The 22338-nt window shown below is 41.6% G+C and overlaps 1 protein-coding gene across 12 annotated transcripts in view; it reads left to right on the forward strand.

Moving 5' to 3' along the window:
* The window catches only part of ABLIM2 (actin binding LIM protein family member 2), a 150578-nt gene that overhangs the window by 117805 nt on the left and 10435 nt on the right, over positions 1-22338 (forward strand). For 8 of the 12 annotated variants that reach the window (XM_075420440.1, XM_075420446.1, XM_075420449.1 and 5 more), the window contains 8 exons: positions 1310-1411; positions 2657-2710; positions 6432-6484; positions 7116-7263; positions 14466-14524; positions 16697-16751; positions 18079-18143; positions 18316-18396. In XM_075420440.1, coding sequence (XP_075276555.1) covers positions 1310-1411; positions 2657-2710; positions 6432-6484; positions 7116-7263; positions 14466-14524; positions 16697-16751; positions 18079-18143; positions 18316-18396 — 617 coding nt within the window. The remainder of the gene's footprint in view (positions 1-1309; positions 1412-2656; positions 2711-6431; positions 6485-7115; positions 7264-14465; positions 14525-16696; positions 16752-18078; positions 18144-18315; positions 18397-22338) is intronic. The other 4 variants (XM_075420450.1, XM_075420451.1, XM_075420441.1 and 1 more) reach the window with 3 other exon arrangements.

A 22338-nucleotide genomic window follows, 5' to 3' on the forward strand; every position in this document is an offset into this window, starting at 1 on the left:
GCTGAATAGTTTTCGAGTTTTAATTTTTCACAAACTGTGAAAATAACAGACACAAAATTTGGAATGAATTAGTATCGTCATGAGGTACACAGTATGCTCTTCTGACCTCGTCTGGCCTGCTTCTGCTCCCATTGAACTCAGTGGCACTACCCAGTTGGCTTCAGTGGTGCGAGTCAAGGCTGGCTTTGGTGACAGACCGATGACCATTGCTTGTCAACAGAGGCGAGAGTTCAGCAGAGACCACCTCCATGGGCATGGCCTAGACAGTTCTGGTAATCCAGTAGTTTCATGGTTATAAAACTTCCCCTCACTGAAGGGAGAACTCAGTTACAGATCTAGTGCTCTGAGCTGCTTCACTTTCTTTACCCCCAAAAAACCTGCTGTAATTTCATTGTTACTAGCCATTAAATTTGTGCTGCATCCACACTAAAACAGTAACAGTGAATTAACAGCCATTTTATGTTAGAATAAATGTCATGTTTGGCTTCCAGTTGCTTAACAGTGCTGTAACTTAACTGGATTTTACAAGTCCCAAAAAAGTAGAGCTTTACTTTTTTGTTTGCCAAGCAGCACTATAATGCCATAGATTGTTCTTTGGGGATACAAGCTAAGAGGAAATGAATGGCACCTAATGAGCATTTGACAAAACAAGTGGAAAAGGAATATGGATCAATCCTATGTGATTCTTGAAATTTGGTGAAATGACTATGGCATTATAGATCCATGACTTGATAATCCAACCTTGTTTGCATAAATATGAAAAGCTGTGGCATGTAACCTGTGGGAAAAGTTTTCAGTTAAGAACTAAATTTCAACATCTGTTTGTGTCACGGATAAATGCAGGAGTACTTGATTTATCTGTAACATCTGGTTTTTGGTCTAGTCCTGCTTCGAGATAGTTTAAACACTACTGAATGATTTCATTACTGGTTTCACAGGCAGGCCATGAGCCATAGCATTAAACTTTTCAAAAACTTGATTGATAGATCATTTAGTTAAGGCTATGCAAAACACATTACAAGATTGCGGATGTTCTTATCCTTTTATTTTCTTCATTAAAGTGTTGTTCAAAGAGTAGGTTTAGTTTCAAAGTGGGGCACTGGAATCTGATATTATCTATCAGATATTCATTACTGATGTTTTGAGACTGAGCCAACACACTGTGCTGAGAAATAAAGGGTTTTACAAAAACCATGTATTGAAAACTATTGGATTAACAAGTCATTCTGAACTAGCTTTTATGCTTGAAATACTCTACTTTGCTTTCCATTTTTTCTTTTATCTGCTTTCTTTGCTCTTCCCCTTGGAGGCAGTGAAAGTGGTCGGAGCACTCCAAGCTTATCCATGTACTCAGACAGCAAATCTTCACCTTCTGTCTATCAGCAGGCTCCTAGGCATTTCCATATTCCAGGTAGGCATTCACTGCTTAGCTTTTGATCTTCAATTGCTGACACCTGTTTTTACTCTTCTGAATGTAATTTTTTTTGCATTGATGTGTGAATTTTGAACTACAAGAGAAGAAAATGTCTAAGTGAAAATCTGTTACCTGTTAAACTTCGTCTCAGAAATAGTGAGCTGTGTGATTACGTATATATATAAAAAAATACATTACAGGCAGCATACCATCACAAATGTTATTAAGCCTACAAAGATACTGTTATTTATAGCGCCATGGCTGCATAGGCCTGTTGAATTTGTGTGTGGGAGGGAAGGCTGAAGCGTTTTTTTATTTTGTTTTTTCCTTATCCGTCTACTCTCTGAATTAAACAGGCATATTAACATAGACTTTAAAACTAGCTGGAAGACTAGAACTCCAAGAAGCTCACTGTGGCTGTGTCTTTACATATGTACTATACTGTTTTCAAATTCACATTCAGTCAACAAACACTTTCAATTTATGTCCACACTGTTTAGCTTTTTGACTGTTAAGCACGTCTACCTTCTCAGTGGAATAGTTGGTTTATTTATGCTTAGCTTCTGGGGTTAATGTTTCTCTAAACACACCATAATTAGGAATAGTGTCTGCTCAGGTCTGTAGTACTAAGGAAATCTGATGTCTGTACAACATGATATGGGAACCCTGGTCTGTGGCTCTGGGAGCTTTCAGAAAATTCCCGGAAGGCCAGGTTAGCTATACAACTCAAAATACAGACAAACTATACTATTTCCTATAAGAATATTGGGCATTTCCCATATAAACTTCTTTATCTGAACCTGTACACTTTCTTCATAATTCCTGGAGAAAGTCCTTTTTCACGTGTGACTATTGTAATAGTCTGTTGTACCTGTATATGAATTTTAAGTAGTGACAAGTGTAGCTATTTTCTATTTGTTGTCTATGAAGTACACATTGTTAGTGCAGATATAACCACCTATATTTCAGAAAAAGGATGTCGCATGAGGTGTCTTAAGGCATTTTGAGGGACTTAAGGGGGATTATGCTGCAGAGGTAGGCATAGCCAATGTTTCAAATACATGAAGATGATGGGTAAGGCTCCATTCTCTGGTAATAGCCCGCGGTTGATAAAGCACGGAATGAACGCATAGTCTTTTTTCAAGTGTCTGCATTTTAGTGTTGTTGAGAGGAGACGAAGCAGCACAGTCTGAACTGCTCGCTCACTCTTTTATTCTTTCCTTTCTCTTTCCTTTTCCTCAGACACTGGCATAAAAGATAACATCTATAGGAAACCTCCTATCTACAAACAGCATGGTACAGTCTGCTTTTCTCTGTTGCGGTTTTCTTTACATGTCTTTGTAAACAAATGCACATTGACTTCCAAAGTAGTTTGCTGTAGTTTTTGCATTAGAGTACATCCCTATAATCTCAAATAGAAAATTAAAAAAAGTAACATGAAAATCAAATAGCATTTTGTATAACATGCTGTCGAAGGATTCAGTAAGTTCTCTAAAACTGGGATAACGATAGTTTGATTTGCCTTAGTAATTCAGATACATTCATGGTAACTGGTGCTTCATGGCAAAGTAACTGTACGTTCAAATCATCTGGATTTAGATAAACTCTGTGGGGTTTCTGGGTGTGGTTTTGGACCAAGTCAGATTTGCTGATGCTTCAGTGCACTTTAGGTATCGGTCTTTGATAGACATTTTCTTCTCACAGTATCCTAATCTTGGACAAATTAATGTTACCACTAAGGCAAAAAGATAGTATCTGTTTGGTTTAGTGCTTGATTTAATGTAATCTGCCAACTTTAGAGTCTGCGCAAGGTTTCTAATTCCTTCTTGTCTTTAGATATACAAATCATTTGAGGCAACTACTCAGGCTGAACCAAAAAAGCTATTGACAAATGAAGAAGTTGAATGTTATGGTGGTGTTTGGAAAGATCATGAGCAAATGCAAAGTTACAATCATCTGGTGTAAACCAGCACGGCCTCACTGATTTGCAGAAGCTGATGATATGGCTCCAATGTCCTGTACCCTGGCTGTGTCACTTAATTTTATAGATATTTTTAGTTTGCAAAGAGGACTCTAAGCAGCAGCTTTTTTTGTTCCAGGCCAGGCATTTTTATGTCAATTTTCTGTCCATCAGATATGCAGCCGAATTCTGGATTATGTCAATTTTGCACTGCTCTGTGGAATTGTTCCTCATGATCACTGGTGTGACCAGAGAATTAAATTATCAAGTCATCAGTCTCTGCAGGTTAACAAGGATATATGTTTTAAACTTTCTTTTACAGATTATAGATATTCTGAAAGGTTGTGCTGAAAACAAATGCTTGTTTTTCTACTAAAGAGTAAAACATAATTTAATCTTAACTCAAAACCCCCAAAAATCAATGAAATTTCCTTCCAAAATAAACAGTTAAAAAAAAAAAATTACCTTTTATTCTGGAAGAACTCCCAGCTAAAGCATGAAGACATGAGCAGCTGATGATTCAGCTCCTCAAGCTAACAGGACACTGAACTGATAAATGCTGAAAAAGAGCCAGAGAACATTCCTTTGTTGAAGAGACCAAGTTTGAATAAACAAGCACAAAAATGTTCTTTAAAACAAAAAGTGCAAGAAGCTCTTCCAAAACATTTGGCTTTAAAAGGTTTCAGTTACAGCAGTGCCCAACAGATTTGCTGTAGCTACAGCTTCTGTGTTTCTATTATAAACACCCAACTTCAGAATGAAAAAAATGTGGTGGAAGAATGAGACATACGAGAGATCAGGCTAAGAGCTGGGGTCGGAAAATGAAGAGTGCAGAACCCTGTGTGGTTGTACTTTTGTGTGTGTTCATGTCTCAGAAATATTTGAACATCATTCAAAGTTTAAAAAAAATTGAAGAGGTTTCATCTTCGGCAATGTTAGCAGCGATCCATGTGAAACATGCAGTTCACACTGGGGTTCACAGCAGAGCTGAGCATCCCTTGAAGCAGTGAAACTAATGCTCAGTACTGATGAGATTCAGACCACTTGGATTTATCTGCCAACAATGTGTTGTATAAAGGACTCTCAGGAACTTGGGAGGGGCAGGCCTTCATGGCCTCCATTGGTTTTTGTTGTACTCCTCTGCATCTCTGTATAAAACCTTGGTGGTTCACTATTTTGAAGTCAGATGCTCTCAAGATCCCATGGAATGTTTGAAATCTCCGAATAACCCTCTGGATTAAACTTGTTTTATTTCCTTTGAAAACATCAACATCTTGAAACAAAAATAATTTCAAAAAATGCATCAGATTCTCTACGATGGATTTCTGTTGTAGTGAGAGCAAGACCCATTAATATAACCTGGAACAACTCGTTGACTAGTGATTTAGGTTATGCTCCCAAAATATCAGTGAACCCTCTTCAAGTCCTGCTTGCAATGTAGGGACTTTTTTCTCATCTTTCATCTGTGGATATTTCTTTCTGTTTCTTTCTATTTCTTTCTCAGAGAAGCAGCTTGCCATCTCAGGAAAACGCCCTGGTCAGGATGCTATTAGCTAACTGTGAAAACTTTGAGTTGTTCTGTAATACTGTTTTTATTTTATGACCCAGCTTTGTTTTCCACATTAAATTGAGAAGAAGAAAAAATTCTACAGTTACAGATTTTCACCTCTAACCCACAGATTTTTCCTTACTGCAATTTGTCATTTTTGAAGTATCACCTCCTCAACAAAACCAGTGAAAGTCTGGATGTGAGCTGTGTAATGGCACCGGAAAATAAAACTGAATGGCACTGGAATGCTAATGCTGGTGGCTTTTGGCTCATGTTGTTTAGATGCGGGGCAGATCCTCTGCAAACCTGCTGCCTGGGGAAACAGAGAGGGCAGAGTTGTTCCCAACTTGCTGGGAGCGTTGCAGCTCTTCTAACGGTGCAACTTCACCTGCTCCTCACCTCTGTCTCTGAGAGTCTCATCTGAGCCTTAACTTTCATATTATTATATTATTTTTATTACTAATAAGTAAGTTTTCTGGTTGCGTTGTGTTGCATGGGGGTCTTGTGTTGCCCTTGTACTCAGGCATTGCAGACAACCCCGTTGTTAGGATGACTTCTCATGGACTTAAAATTATGCCAGATCATTGCATTACTCCAGTTTTGTACCATCAAACTCTCCGTAAAACAACATCGAGTGATGCAAAGGCAAGTAGGACTCAAAGTTTGGGAACTTATCTGAAATGGTATGAAATTTGGCACAAAATCTTCTTGTAAGATTCTGAGGTATAACTCAGTGTCTTGAACAATACTGTGGGACATAAAAGACAAGGAAAGCCACATTTGATGGTTGGGAACTATCTAATGAATAGCTTTTAGGTTTTCAATTTTGAGTTTTTCTTTGCAGCAAGTTGGAAAGCGACAAGAAAATAAACCAACAGTAAAATATCTGCAATATTTTTTTGTGAAAAGACTCTTTAAGAGGACAATGTAGTAAGAAAAGTGGTTGGTCACAGAATTGTGAATTTTAGAGTCTGACACAGCCTCTCTTGCAGATTTCATGAAGAGGTAATACCAAACTTCTTCCTATCTTCTTTACCATCATTGCCTATCCTTTTTGGGAACGGAGGAGGCCCAGGTGTGCAGACCACAGCGTATCTGTGTAACCATATGTACTTTCATGGTCATGGTAACACAGAAGAATGGAGAAATTACTAGCTCCTGCGTGCAGTGACCATATAAATCTGTCCCTGAATTATTATGTAAGTTTTTTCCCACCAATCATTCCCCAAAAGTAGTTTCTTCCTAAAAAGATAGGTTCAAAATCCAGCAGGATTGTCTAGCTTCCCTGTATGCCTAAAGGATGAGTATTACTGTAATAATTTCAAAATTATTTTAAGTAATTTTGTAAAACCATAGCTCTACACATTGAATTTTCTGCTCAGCTCTGGGGTTTTTTTTAATTGTGTTTTTTTTCCCTCTTAAAAATATTTGGAACATAACCACAGTCAAAACGGAAGACAAAAAAGATGCAATGTGTTCTAATTTTTAAAATTAACTTAATCTTCCAGCAGCAAGAAGATCAGAAGGGGAGGATGGAAGCTTGGATCAGAACAGTAAGAAGGTAATGATCAGAAAGAACAAAAAGGAGTCGTTTACTGATCTTTCTTGAAACAAGTGGGTTTTTATAAAAGTATTCTTACATAAAGGTATTCTTTCATATAACTGAAATAATCATTACTACGTTTAGGTATTTCCAAGAAGATATAGAAAAGCTTAATCTTGCACCCAGAGGGTTTAGAAACTACGTTCTACAGTAAAGAAAGAAATAGGGATATTGAGATTCGGAGCAATAAGCCCATGGATTTTCACTCAGTCTCAGTGTATACATTGGTGATTCAGCTAAGCCTGTGGACTTTTACTCAGGGTGCATATTAACATACAAGAAAAAATGTTAACAGAAGGTTACTTATAAGAAAATGTCATAGTGTGTCTTCTAGAGCGAGGTGCAGTGGGCAGCTTAATTAACAGAGAAACTCCTCAGCCCAGCTGAAAGTTAAAAGTTTTCGGTAGCTGTGGCATCTAACGAGGAGTCCCATGACACAGTCAACTTTTAGTGTTTGATAAAGGATGGTACAAGTTGCAGTGAGCATAAACATAGATTCAGTTCACAAGACTTCTCAGACAGGTGAAGTAGGAAAATTGCATTCAGATGTTAAATCCTGAATCCTATAATGGGCTTGTACTCTCTCCAGCTAAAGACCAGTTGGCTCATTCTGAAAGGGGATGTGGACACCAGGACTAATTTCCCGGATTCAGAGACCCGATCCCTGTCTCTCACTGCCGGAACCGACAGAGAAAACTTCCCGAGGGTGCAGGAGGGCACAACTGCCAGCTACTCCCGTGAGTACTGCTACCTGTTTCCGTAGGCAGGGTGGCAGTATCAGGCAGATGGCTGACCTGTGCTAATTACTGCTTGATACAAACTATGCATTTTGAATATTAGCAGAGCCATTTCTTCTGTATTGTGATAAAGCGTAAAGAACACTTTGCTCCATCGATTAATTTAGAATAGGCATTTGTTATTATTTCTCACAGTTATACCTGTACATTCGCAGAATCTTTCCAGATATAGAAGCCGTTGAGTAACCAGGTGGAATAATGGGATAATTTTGTTGCTAAATACTGGTCTGAAGACCATATGTCCACGTTTGCTGTCAGTACCAAAAGCATGTTCTACACATTTCTTACTCTGCATTTCAGGAAGTCAGGAGGTGAATGAAACAATCATTAGAATTCAGTCTGAATTTTACTTCTAGATTACATAAATGACAAAAAATAGGTTAACTGCATTTTAGGAGATAACTGGGCCATTCCTCTCCCTGCCTCCTCCACTTTACACCGTACAGCAGTAGCAGGTCATCTGGGGTAAACAAGTTGGGGAAGCAGTTTTCCAAAAGAATGCATCCAATGTGAGGCACGTCTGGCAGCAGGGCTAGGATGTCAGTTTTGTGGGCATTTTGGTAATGTGATAGCTGGCTCCATCGGCTTATATTAACGAAATTATGGCTTAGCTATGCAAGGAAGAGGAAAAACAGATGCTACAAAGTCTGTCACGAGGCTGTAACAAGATAAGGAAGAAAAGTTATTTTGGATCATCATTCTTACTGGTCTAACCTGAAGGGATTTGATTTCCAAGTCATCACCAGACATCGCATACATGTGCACGAGGTGTATTGTAGGATTGCCTGTGCAGGGGAAACCAAGTCTGACCACCTCACACATCTAACACCTGTAAGTCATTGCCCAGAAATGAACACCTAAACCTTTCATTGTGATACACATGATAGGTATGTTTAGAAGCTTTCTGGAGTTGATCTGATGCTTTCTACATATGTATTGAGAGAATAGTTCTTGCGTGCAAGTTTTATGTAGGGAGAAGTATGTAGCACACTAAGTGTGTTATACAGGAACAACATATGGTGTCAAATTTTTTCATGAGAATATTGCTACACCTGTCACTCTTCCATACCAGCATTTCTTCTATGTCTTTTTTATTATCTTGGGAATGTGGAGCTATTACAACTAGAAATGCAAAAGATGGTTCACACATCTACCAGGCTCAATATCGCCTCTGTGCCAATGCAATGTTGGTTGTGTAGTTAATTTTCCATTGTTTTTTCTCAGCATTTCTCTGTCCCTTCTGAAAGTTGGCCCTTTTACTCACTTAGCAGCTACACAAAAATGACATTGAAGAAGTTTTCTTTCCCTGACAATCATGCTTCTTTTTTTGCCTTTCTTTCTGATTTTGTTCAGCTACCTGACGGTTTTATTATCCATGGACATTCTAAATAATTCCTTCTTTAGTCAGTGTTTCCCTATCTAGTTCTGAGTTTTTCTAGGCTGTCACATGCCCCGTTGGCCATGGGAGAGTAGCTTCTCTGCCTCTTGCACTTATGGTTGAGAACTCACTCAGCCCCATCTCTGTGGCATAGTCACTGAGTATCAGAGAAAATAACCTTTTCAGGTATGGGTTTGGTGCCACGTGGTTACACGCAGAATGGAGGGCTTAGCAGGCATCAGACTGCGAATCTCTGATGATGTGTCCAAACATACTGTGCAAACAGCCCTGTGTTTATCTGTCCAGCCTCTGAGCAAGCCAGAGAAGGGTTATTCTGCTCTAGAAAATATTTAGCCACATTACGTTAGCTGTATGCCCAAAAGAATACATCTAATGGCAAAACTTAGAGCAGCCTTCCAGTACCTGAAGGGGCCTACAAGAAAGCTGGAGAGGGACTTTTTACAAGGGCGTGTAGGGATAGGACAAGCAGTAATGGCTTTAGACTGAAACAGGGTAGATTTAGATTAGCTGTAAGGAAGAAATTCAGAGGCAGAACTCAGAGGGCTGTTATCAGCGGCGCTGAGTCTAGTTGGAGGCTGGTAACTAGTGGTGTCCCCCAGGGGTCAGTACGGGGCCCAGTCTTGTTTAACTTCTTCATCAATGACCTGGATGAAGAGTTAGAATGTACCCTCAGCGAGTTTGCTGACGACACAAAACTGGGAGGAGTGGTAGATACACCGGAAGGCTGTGCTGCCAGTCAGCGTGACCTGGACAGGCTGGAAAGTTGGGCAGAGAGGAACCTGATGAGGTTCAACAAGGGCAAGTGCAGAGTCCTGCACCTGGGGAGGAACAACGCCATGCATCAGTACAGGCTTGGGGCGGACCTGCTGGAGAGCAGCTCTGCAGAGAGGGACCTGGGAGTGCTGGTGGATGACTAGTTGACCAGGAGCCACCCGTGTTCCCTGGCTGCCAAGAAAGATAATGGGATCCTGTGATGCATTAGGAGGAGTGTGGCCAGCAGGTCGAAGGAGGTTCTCCTTCCCCTCTACACTGCCCTAGTGAGGCCTCATCTGGAGTACTGTGTCCAGTTCTGGGCTCCCCACTTCAAGAAAGATGAGGAGCTACCGGAGAGAGTCCAGAGGAGGGCTGTGAGGATGGTGAGGGGACTGGAGCATCTCTCCTACGAGGAGAGGCTGAGGGAGCTGGGCTTGTTTAGCCTGAAGAAGAGAAGGCTGCGAGGGGATCTCATAAATGTTTATAAATATCTGAAGGGTGGGTGTCAAGAGGATGGGGCCAAACTCTTTTCAGTGGTGCCCAGCGACAGGACAAGGGGCAATGGGCACAAACTAAAGCACAGGAAGTTCTGTCTGAACATGAGGAAGAACTTCTTCACTCTGAGGGTGACGGAGCACTGAAACAGGCTGCCCAGGGAGGTTGTGAATTCTCCTTCTCTGGAGATATTCAAGACCCGCCTGGACAAGGTCCTGTGCAGCCTGCTGTAGGTGACCCTGCTTTGGCAGGGGGATTGGACTAGATGACCCACAGAGGTCCCTTCCAACCCCTACCATTCTGTGATTCTGTGATTCTGTGCTTTACTCTGAAGGTGGTGAGGCCCTGGCACAGGTTGCCCAGAGAAGCTGTGGTTGCCCCCTCCCTGGAAGTGCTGAAGGCCAGGCTGGATGGGGCTTTGAGCAACCTGGTCTGGTGGAAGGTGTCCCTGCCCATGGCAGGGGGGCTGGTACTAGATGGATCTAGAAGGTCCCTTCCAACACAAACCATTCTATGATTCTAGGATTTCATGTTAGAGTATATTAACCTGGAGTAGTATCTACAGAGTGCATAAAACCATCACCTGCCCAGCCCAGCCAGACAGTTCCTGTGCCAGATGAAACACTGTATTTGTCAATAAACTGACGGATCGGAGGGAATTCAGGGTCATATCAGTAGCGAGGTGTCATCCACATCTAAAACAAATTGAATTGCATAGCTGGAAAGGATGCATAAATTTTTTGAAAAGTTGACACAGTAGGCTTTAGTGTGACTAAAAGGCTTTAGTGTGACTATGAGGCTTATGTGATTGGCAGGCATCTAGAGTGGAGCGTGCATCTCCTTACATCCACCTGTGTACATGTGTCTTGTATCTGTATGTGTAGATGTTTAATAGTCAATCATTCAGCATAATTCATGATTGTAAGTGTCACATACTTAGGGAAGCAGACATCTAGCGAGCTGTGTAACCCTTGCTCTTCACGTGTCCCTGATGTGCTGAAAAACAGCCGCAGGATATCCAGGTTAGAGTGACTATCGTACTGGAAAAAGCAGGACATGTAGCCATGCAGAGAGCCGTTAATGTTCAGATAATGCCTAATTAGAGAGAACGATTGCTTTATCTTGGCCAGTTACTCCAGAAAATTTACTGTAACAGTACACTGCCTTTGGATGTGACAATGAGCGGTATGTGGGTGTTGGCTTTTGGTGGTGTATTTTTCTTTATGTTAAAAAAAAAGGCAGCAAAACAAAATGTGTTTAGCTTCGCAGCTTAGTTCACGGGAAACAGAAGCTAGGTGAAATACAGTTCCCACTGGAGTCAGTGGGTCTTTTGTCACTTAGCTTGTATTGGGCTGTTTCGGCTTTTTGCGCCTCTTGGATTTTTTCCAGGCAGCCACACGATGTCGCGTGTGCCCGTGGATGGGGCTCGGCCCCGGCAGCCCGGGAGGCAGCTCCGCAGCTGCTGCTGCCTGCTGAAGGCAATTGTGTTCACTCCAAGCTGGGATCTTTACCTTAGGGCATTTTTCCTTCGTAACTATTTGAAACCATCCCACTCATCATCTCTGTAGCCACAAGGCGAAGAAATTGAACTCTGCACTAATGTTTAACACCAGTAGCTTCTTCCAGGCAAGACTAGAGATGACAATTTTGTTGCAGATCCGTTTGCTCTGTCTCAGAGGTGCTGTGTACTCTTTGCCCTCTGGTGTCCTTACCATTCAGATAACAAGCAATGATAAGTTTCCAGTTTAGAAGCTGGAATAGGTAAGTGATCCATCTAATTCAGCATTTGTCAGTATGTCCCCCCTGTGGAAACCCCCTGCAGGGCCAACAACAAAAATTCTGCTCATAGTTTATACCACTCCTCAGATGGTGATCAATTATGTTTCTAAAACATCTCTTGCTTTTACAGATAATCTTCATTTTGCTATCTTAAATAGTTCAAGCCTATCACGCCTTCTTTCCTGTGATGAGCTTTCAACGCCCCAGTTATCCTGTAGGCCACTGGTCTGGTGGAGTTAATTTAACCCACTTGAACACTGATGAACAAGAACAGCACAAAGGATTCTTCCAGGATCTCCTGTCGCTGCCCAAAAATACCACAGTTATTGCCGTATCTTATATGTATCAAGCCAGACATTTCCAGCTTTTGCCTTTTTTCATACTTATATTAGCAACTCAGTCTCATCTTGTGATTGAGTTGTTTATCTGAGCCTGCTCTAGGTGACCCTGCTTCGGCAGGGAGGTTGGACTAGATGATCCACAGAGGTCCCTTCCAACCCCCACCATTCTGTCATTCTGTGATTCTGTTGCCTTCCCTATCATTTACAAATGATGAGTGCTTAGATTAAATAGCAGAAGTTTGGGGTGTTTCTTAGTCCTGAAATGCGTGGCTTTTCTGATGAATTATTAAATTTTATCCCATTTCTATTACTCTAATGTTCGAGGTTATCCCAGTTCTTTATGATATCCCAGTCTGCCTCTATATTGGCAGTGCTTTATAACTTTGTTTCCACAGCAAACTTTATTAGCCCATGACTGGTTTTGGTGTCCAGCTGATTAGTGAAAGTGTTAGGCAATTTCAACTCAATAGCAGTCCATGCTGACGCTTTTCTCTGTCAGCACTGTTCGGTTCTCACTACCCATTTCTTAGATTTTGTTATTTCCTTATTGACGCTATAATTCCTCTGATAAACTCCATCTTCTCCAGATTTGCATTTAATTCCATGTGCAGCAACATACCAAACACATTAACGATATCACATTAGATGAGATCCGATAAAATCTATGTTGGGCAGAAGTCATTCCTCTTAATGAAGAAAGCTACCAAGCAAGCCCAGCACTGTGTCTTTTAATTTATGCCAACACAATTAAAATCTATGTGACTGTAATTGATTTCCTGTTTACTTCAATGTTTTTGTTCAGTTTTTCCCTGAGTTTTCTGTTGGAACCAAACTGATAGCTCCTCATTAGCCTTTTCCCCTCTTAAATATAAAAACCGTAGTTGCTGTTCTGCAATGCTAGGAGGTATTGGACTAGCAATTTGATACGCGCTGATCATTTGCTGTTTAAGTACACTAAGCGCTTGGAGTTATGTTTCCATCACGACTGTGATTCGTTGGCGTTAGCTTATTCCGTTAGCTTTCCCTCCTTGCTCAGTAGTCTATCTTTTGTTCCTAAAAACGGGGGTGAAATGCTCCTTCAGTGTTGGAGCCCTACCTAGGTTACCTTTCACCTCTGCTGTGTACTGACATAGCATAACTCCCAGTGATCCCGTTTCTTCTTTCCTTCTTCTCTTTTTATTTGGATAGCTGGAGAACCTTTTGCTATTTGTTTTAATATCATTTTCAGTGTTTAACTCAGCTTGACTTCTGGCAGTTCTCACTTTATCTCAGCACATCATGAGCTCTTTGCAGATCCATCTTTTGTTTGTTCTTTCTGTATGCTTATTCCTCATCATCTCCTTAGGGTATTTATGAATCCAGTGGGGTCTGGATTCCCTTCCTGCATTCCCCTTCGACACAGATTGCTAACATTTTTGACAGAAAGAAGTATTGTACATTCAGTTCTTTGAATTAACTGACTTCTCTAAATCTTTGTATCAGTTTATCAAAGTTTCCTGTACTGGAATCAAGAATGTTTATTACAGCGTGTTTGGTCATCTTCTGTTTAATTTAAACTGATTCAGCTTGTCAATGTGACAGCATGTTTTTATTAATCAAAAACTAATCTGAAACACTTTTTGTCCTTTCATTGATAAAAGGAACTTCCTAACTTTCTTATTAGACTCTCAGTATTAAAGTAAATCTCTATAGTTTTTTCATACTGACCGCAGAGTTTCATCACCATATTGCACCCAGTTTGTTCACGGTAGCACCACTTTCCCAATTTTGTCTATCTTAAAACTTTCTTTCTCTTGAGTGTTTATATGCTCACTGATTTCCTTTATCTACTTCCGTATCTTCAGTTATGCTTTTTTTCCACCTGAAGCATTAGAAATTTTACAGAAAGCAAAATCTTTTTTGGTGGTTTTTTTTTTAAGTTGTACCATACCAGCCCTTCTTTTTCAAGAAACAAAACCAAACCATCCATCATGATCAGAAATGATGTAAATCTAAAACAATGGTACCCTTGATCCCATTTTCAAGTCATGGTTTAATACCAAGTTGGACGGCGGAGATTTCACAAGCTCTCAACTCTGCTTTGCATCACGTAGCTGCGTCAGGCTGCTGTAACGTGAGTCCCACAACTCTCTTCATGTCATGCCCGGTAAGGTGAGTGCATCCTGGCATGCTGCTATTTGTAGAGGTTGTTACACATATTCATGTACATTAAATATAGAGAAAAGATGAGCATTGCTCGGTTGTGTTTCATCCTGTTAATAGAATGTACATATTTATCTTGTAATTGCTATTTCATGTTGTTTTCCTGAAGTCTGTGTTTTAGTAGACTGTAAGGGATTTGCAAAAATTATAGCTGCATGTTACATCTTTTACAGGATTTCCATATTCTAAATCTGCTTCTCTACCTGGCTATGGAAAGAACGGCTTACATCAGGTAGGTACACATTTAAATGCATTCTCCAGGCAATAGTGTATCATAAATAGGCAGCTTAGTAACAAGTTGAAAATCTACACAGTAATAACACTTCAAAGGTGTTTTGGCTGCCAGCCCTGTCTGGCAGATTCATAGCCTATGCGGGTTACAGTTTGTCTGTCTGCAAGAGGAAGACAGACTCAGGCTTCTCCTTTTGACCATGTGTGTCATGAGCATTGGGAGTCTTGACTCCCCTCCCAAAACAAACCAAGGTCCAGAATGAATGGGCTGCACATACTAATACATCACAGTATGGCTTGAATTAATGAGAGAGAGGGTTAGGCCTAGAATTAGGCAAGTAATGATCTTAGAGCAAAGGTGGAGCAGCCCACATCCATTGCATTTCTTGAACCATCTGTTCTGTTTTTTTCCAGTATGCATGTATGCGTATATATATATATGTATGTATGTATGTATGTATACACACACACCGTCGTCATACTTGTAAGGCAGGGAGGGAGCAGTACAGAGAGAATGGCAGGCAGCAATCTAAAAGGCAAAGTGCATAACAAAATTGTGATCAGATCAGACTAGGTGTTCTTTTTCTAGTCCTTTTATATAATTTTTGTACGTCTTTAGGAAAAAAGGCATCTTTGACACTGTGGTCTCTCTTTCTTTCTGGCATCTAGTGTTATGGGTTCTCAGTTCATGGCTTAGATTTTTAGGTACAAACCCATTATGGATAACAGTGATAAGCTGGCAATAGAGACGCGCGTGTGCTTACATTTTGAAGACTGATTTGTGTCTACGTTACATGGACAGGACCTCATTCAAATTCCCTCCTTTCCCCGGAGGAAGATGTGAAAGCTGCAGAAGTATGTGAAGAGGATTAAACTTCCTCAGAGATAAGAGTCACACGGCAGGTCATTGGAAGGAGCTGCAGGAAAGCAGCTGTCACATGGCAGCTAGATGAGTTTCTCGGTAGCTACTGAAATGTGGATCGCTTTGGGTCAATGTTACAAAACTAATCGTGCCTGCGTTGCTTCAGTACCTGGCCGCTCCAGTTCCTCCCTGAGGGAACCAGTGGCACTGCAGCTTGGTCAGATGAGACGCGGGAGCTTGGAAGGAGCGAGATAAACCTGCCTCCAGTCGGCAGCTTTTCTCGGGCTCTTCGGGATTGTTATCAGTAACCTGGAGCGAGCGACTGGCGGCCGGCGGCAGGGGGCGGCCTTTGCCCGGCGAGGGGCCCCGCGGCGGCGGCAGGGGGCGGCCTTTGCCCGGCGAGGGGCCCTGCGGCGCGGCGGCGGGAGGGCTGAGGAGATTGCTGGTGGTCAGATGCTTGAGGCCAAAATCCCCCTCGGAATGCTTCACAAAATGAAGCAAAACCAAACGATCAGGAGCCTCGCAGGTTACTGCTGAGCCTCGCAGCTTGTTGTGAGCGTAGCTGTGCACACTATCGATACCCTAACAGGCAAAAATGAGCCTCAGAAGAAAAACATTGCACATTAGTGCTTTTCTGATCTCTGGTAGCATTTGTCATCACAGCGTTTGCCAGCGAAGAGAAAAGATGGTGGGTCAGACAAAGCGATGGCACACGCAGAGTCCTCCCTGGTCGTGGTGGCACCAGCAGCGTGAGGCAGAAGCGATCTGCTCTGCTGCGGCGACTGCCTAAGACGTCTGCATCGCAGGGAAAGGCAGCTTCGGTCTAACCTTAGCGCCAGGTCTTCAGATGGGGGTGGCTGGTGACACCTACCTCATGGAAAGCTGCAAGAAGTCAGAGCTCAAAATTTCCCAAGAGCTTAGGGGCGAGGTGGGTCGACAGGACTCTGCGGTCGCCTCTCTGCATGACATCCATCCAAGCTCCAGCTTTCACCGGTTTGGGGGAGTTCACAGCGCAGGCAGCAAAGGGCACCTGCGGTGCCTCCGAGGACCCAGGCACTCACTGACACTCGGTCCTCGTCTACAGGCAGAGCTCCATCTCTGCGATCGATGATCGATGGCGCAGTGAGCGCTCAGGATGCCTGCTTTGAGCAATTAGGACAAGTTCAAAAGAGACTTTATTCTCTTTCGCTCTTGCAAGGATCTATATTTTGATTGTGTGGTACCAGCTGGTTTTCTCTTTTCTCTCAATATTGTGCAGAGTGGCTCTGTGGTGTATTTTGCTGCTGCATTGCTTCTTTCTTTCTCTTTCAGCCTGAAAATATGGGCCAATACGAAACGGACCAGGAGGCGAGCTGGGGGATGAAAGGTACATTGCGTTATCATTTCCACGCCACTTCATGTTTTCTTCCTTTGAGGATGCTTGTTAACATCTTGCCTCTCAGATCTTCCCATAGTTCACGTAATAGTGACTAGACAGAGACACAGCTCAGTGGGATGTTTATCACAGAGAATCTTCTTTTTATCTAACCAAACATTAAGGCCTGACTGAAGTCCTGCATCATAAAGCGGTGCAACCAGGCTGAATCAACACCAGTATCCTCAATATGTGGCAACAGCCTCTGTGGGGGTGGTCTCATATCAAAGAGAGGAAGAAATTTAAGATAATCACTCCTTCAAGACATATCTAAATTAAAAAAATGTCTGTTGTGCTTGTTCGTGATGCAGTGTGGTTAGAATATACAGAATTCAAAAAGCAGAATTTATTTGCCTTCATTGTTTTTATTACAGTTTAAGTGGACTGTGAACTTAATATGGAACTTGAGTTGGAATTTTCAAGAGAGCTGAGAAATTTAGCAATATGCATCTATTCATGGGGAGGAGTAGGATTTTGTTTCCAAGACACTTAATCTCATTTAAATATCTTGCTCTAAGCTCCACTTAGTCTTTGTCTCTATGTTTGAATAGTTTAAAGCACAGATTTTGAAAAGTAGGCTTATCTCTGATTTCATTACAGACCATAGAAAGGTCTATGAACACATACTGGCTATCCTGGTTGCATTTAATCATCGATGTGGATAGATGACCTTGTGGTAGTTGTATCATATGTGGTCGTATACTGACCTAACTAGGATACTCTTGTGCTGGTTTAGATCCAGGAATCATCGTCCTCACACCCGCAAATCGTCTTTTCTTCACTATTGTTATTCCCACTACATTCAGCCCAAGTGCAGGGTGCTGGCATTTTGCAATATTGTGTTAACTCAATGATTTTCATTTATGTTCCAAAACTGACATGCCTGTAATAATCCATATATTTTAACTATTTTCAGTAAAGAACAGTAAGGGCATGACTTTTGGACAACAGACTGACTTAACTCTGCACAAAAGCCTCCTGTAAAAGAAATTGCCAATTTTGCCTGACATACTCACTGTGTAACCCAGTGGCATCAGGAGATGGATTTTCTGTAATAAGCCTTTGATTTCGAGGACTATTGCTTTGGTAACAGTGTTATAGGCATTCAGAGCATGGGGGTCAAATGCTTACTGTGCATGCAGTTATCCAACAACTGTTGCAAACCGTAAAAGAAATGTAGTAGCATAGCAAATTGCTGATGTACCTAGCTGTTCATTACGGTGACTCCAGAAGAAACCTATACATTCTAAACTGTGAACCTGTTCTCATTCTCTTGCAGAATACAAGGTAAGAAGGGCTTTTCCAACACTGGAAGAACAATCAGATTCAGCACTTCCTAGCAAGGTTACATGGGTTCCTTTTCTTCTTTTATTTTGTTATTTTTTGTCCCAGTGAAATATTTGTCAAATCAGGATGCAAGTATGTACCATTTATATTAGTAAGTTCCCCACACTGTCATTTCCACACATCAGAGTCCCATTTAGCTGGAGTTCATATTCTCTTGTCTTTTTAACAGATTTACCCTTATGAAACACTTATTGTAACAAACCGAGTTCGTGTGAAATTGCCTAAGGATGTGGACAGGACCAGGCTGGAGGTAGGAATGATACTTACTTGATGGCTTTGCAAGTCTTTGTCCTGTTTGTTTACCGTCTTAGAGATTCCTGTGCCCAAGTTATAGCAATGATAGAAGAGAGAAGAGAGGAATAACATTATGTATTATATTTTATTCCAAAACACTAGTATGTAGGCAATATAACTAAAAAAGAATAGATAAAACCTGGCAAATGTCTGACCAAACGGTGTTTTCCAAAGATACTAATGAAACCCAGAAGTTTTGGCTGATTATTCAGGATATTGAAAGTTGAAATGGGGTGGGTGGAAACTTGTTTCTTTAATTCCCATAAAAACACCCTCCTAGAATAACCTGAGTATTACAAAAAAGCTCAATTTATCCTCTAAATATATGGACCTGTGTTTCTAGTCCATTGTCTTATTCAGCCTCTCCTTTGATCCATGATCACTGTGCTACAGATTTGCTGTAGCATCCACCTCTCTCAAAGAGTAGTAGTATTACCTGGATAAATGCAGACCATGAAAGAAAGCTTAGTTTCCAAAGACCAAATCCCGAAGTTGATGTTCAGGGAAAAAAAAGATAAACTATGAAGTAGCAGAAAGTTCTTCATTAAAGATCAATTTTTTCAAAATATTAATTTACCACATTTTTATACCTGTAGTATATTTTGGAAATGGTGTTATGTTCTTAAATACTTCAGTGTGCCTGTTGCTTGGTTACCCAGCAAGTGGTATTGATTTGATTGTAAGGAAAAAAGAGCCTCAGACATGTGCTGTTTTAAGCCTGGGGTAGAGCAAGGCGTGATAGCAATAATAAAAAGCATAGACTCCAGAAAAAGGAGCAGGGAATTGGAGGGATCCTCATCTGAACACATCCTATAAAGGATTCTTTTATATATGTGTATATATGTGTGTGTGTATTAAAGAATAGAGTCTTGGTTTAAACAAATCGGGCTGGTAGAATAGCAAATGCAGCTTCAGATTGCTTTTTTAAGACAACTTATAGTTTGCTTTGGATGGATCATGCCTGTCCTGGCTGCCATTACCCCTAATTCACACACTGTCCTCAGCTGGGATGGCTGTTTGTTTAGCATTGGAGTTGCTCAGTCTGCCTTGCACCAGGTGCAGCCCGACGGCTGGAGGAGCCCCACCACTTCAAAGATCTGACAGAGGTTTGCAAAAAGAACGATAAATAAGATCTGCTTCAGACCTGCACCAGGAAAGCGATAAAGGGACCAGGCTGATCCTGCTGATTGCCCCAGTGTGTTAAACGTGTGTGGCTGTAAGAAGGGCTCCTTTGGAGACCGTCTTGCGTTTATTAGGGATTGATAGTTTTTTTAAACAATTAAATTAGCAGCATTTTAATAGGATTGTAAGTACTGGAAAAACAGAGACAGCAGCTCATCTGCACATTCAAACCATATGCAGAGTTGAGTGACAGGCACAAACTGTTGCCGTCCCTGACGGCCTCTTTCCCTCCTCCCCATCCCTTCCTTCTGCGTTGCAGAATTGCTGGAAATAAATAGCTTTGTGTGGAAAAGCAGTTTATCATTATTTCCTCTTGTGGCAGAAGAAGAAGATTGTAACTTAGTTGCTGACTTGTGCTTTCAGCAGATTTCAGGCTTGGGCAAGACCCAGGACTCCGGGAGCCCAAGACTCTGTGGGTTTGTAGGCTTGGACAGGAACAGACCAGGACTGGGCACACACCTACACCCACCCACCCGCCCACCCACTTAGGCCCCACTTAGTGTATCTTGGTATTTTCATGCTTCTGGGAGCAACACTGGGAATACTGGAAGCAGGTACCAAGGTTAGATTTCACCCTTTCTAGAGCTCCATTTCACATTGGCTAGAGGGTATGATTTGATGCTCGCAGATCTCTGGGAGGCAGGTGCTCTCTTCAAGCAAAGCAGGTTGCTGGCTGATCTTCTGTTTCCATCCTGCACAGCCAATGTCACTCTTGAAAGGGCTAGGTGGTGCCTAAAGAAATGGTGAAGGTGATAGTGCTTCTGAGCCCATGTATTATCCAAACTGTAGACTGATTTCTCTTTTAAGAAGAAATCCATGTTCTAATATTCCAGTTTTGTTACAATCGATTTTGTGGGCTGAAGCCTCATCTTGCTCTCACTGCTGCAAATCAGAACAAGCTCCTGGGCATGATGGCTGTGGACAGGGTACAGGTGGCATCAGTGAAACGAGATGTAGAACTGTTGCATTTTATATCAGCTGTCAAACCTGAAAGCAGCCTTACCGTGCCCAGTATGACTAAAATCTCTTACACGTGATGTTTCTGGTTTCCTGGTCTACTTACGAGCAAGAAGTTGAAGAAATCCGCATGAGCAAGCTTCATTTAACAGCACTCTTGCAAGTTGACTTGAAGTGGGCTCCTGTTTGTGAAACAGTTTGTTATGAACAGTTTGTTTTGTCATGGAAAAGGCACGGTTGTTTGGCTCTGATTACCTCTTCCAAGGGCAGTCTCCTGTAATGAATGCTCCTGTCGAGAAAAGTGAACTCTAGTAAATGGTGTTAGCTCCCTGGGTCAAATTAAGGGAGGCTGCAATGAAGGCCTCGGCTGATGGTCAAGGCCCACAGCAGGGTGGGGTTCTAATGGGTGGTGGTGTTTTCCTAACTTTGCTCCCATTATGAGTGCTTTTCAGATTACGCTGTTATGTAAGAAATTTATTTTAAGGATTGTAAAAAATATTTTCTTGTGAAAATGCATATTTTTCTAAGACCAAGAAGTATCTAGAGATTAGGAAGGCTCAACTGGTAATAAATGCATTCGGCATGTTTTTGTTTGCCTGTTCTAACTCAGCAGTGAAGCAGAAGTAGCCCAGGTCCCTGTGCTCCTCCAGGAGATGTTTATGCCAGCAGTGAACTCATACATGCAGCATTGAGAACTAGTTACAATAAACGACCTGCTGATTTTTAGATACATTACTGGCACTCTGGGTTTTGAATGAATAGCCTGGATCTTCGTTTAGTATAAGCTGATTAGAAATGCGAGGAATTTGCACTAGATAAGGATTTGGCCCAGGAATTTTTTCCAAGTTTCTCTATACCACAGTGCTGTTTATTCTAACATTAGATGAACGGAGCAGCATTCCTGTGAGCTATTCTAACGGGGAGTGGTGAAGAACAAGTTAATTCAGATAATGCTGCAGAAGGACAAAGCGTTAGCACAAGGTTGGATTATACAATCTGGATAAAGAAGAGGAATTGCACCCTCACTGCATCTGCAGATGACACAAACTTGAGGGAACAGCAGTTGATGCGCAGGCGAGCAGAGCCTCCGTTCAGAGGGACCTGGCCAGGCTAGATGAATGGGTCAACAGGGACTTCATGAAGTTGCATGAAGGTAAATCCAGATTCCTACACTTGTGACAGAACACCACTGTTTGTCAGCACAAGATGGGGGGAACAGCTCTGCAGAAAAGTACCTGATGGTCCTCATGAAAAACAGGCTGAACATGAGTCAGCAGCTCACCTTTGCAGTAAAAGGCTAATAGAGGAAAACATACCCTCCTCAGAAGTAGGCACTGGATGGCCAAGCGGCAACAGTCACAAGTTGCAGGAAAGGAAATTACAGTTAGATATAAGGAGAAGGTTCCTCGCTGGGAGAGTAGTGTGCTGGAACAGGTTGCCAAATAGGCTGTAGAGTCTCCATGCCTGGAGGTGTGCAGAACTCAGCTGGTCAAGGCCTTCAGTAACATGGTTTAATTTTAAAGTTGGCCCTGCTTTGAAGTCCACAAAAGTCCCTAATTTGCTTAGGTTGATATATTCTGTGAAGACAAAGCCTTAACATAGTATAATTACAAAATAGAATTATTTGGTGCTCTTGCTGCAACAGCATTTGAAAAAATACTTAATTTGGTCTGTTTTGGACATTTTATCAAAAGGATCATTTTATTATGCAGGGGCTTAAATAAAAGTGTCCTGGAGTAAACTTCGCTACTTTGGACAA

Source organism: Opisthocomus hoazin, chromosome 5 (assembly GCF_030867145.1).
Source record: "Opisthocomus hoazin isolate bOpiHoa1 chromosome 5, bOpiHoa1.hap1, whole genome shotgun sequence".
Classification (NCBI taxonomy): domain Eukaryota; kingdom Metazoa; phylum Chordata; class Aves; order Opisthocomiformes; family Opisthocomidae; genus Opisthocomus; species Opisthocomus hoazin.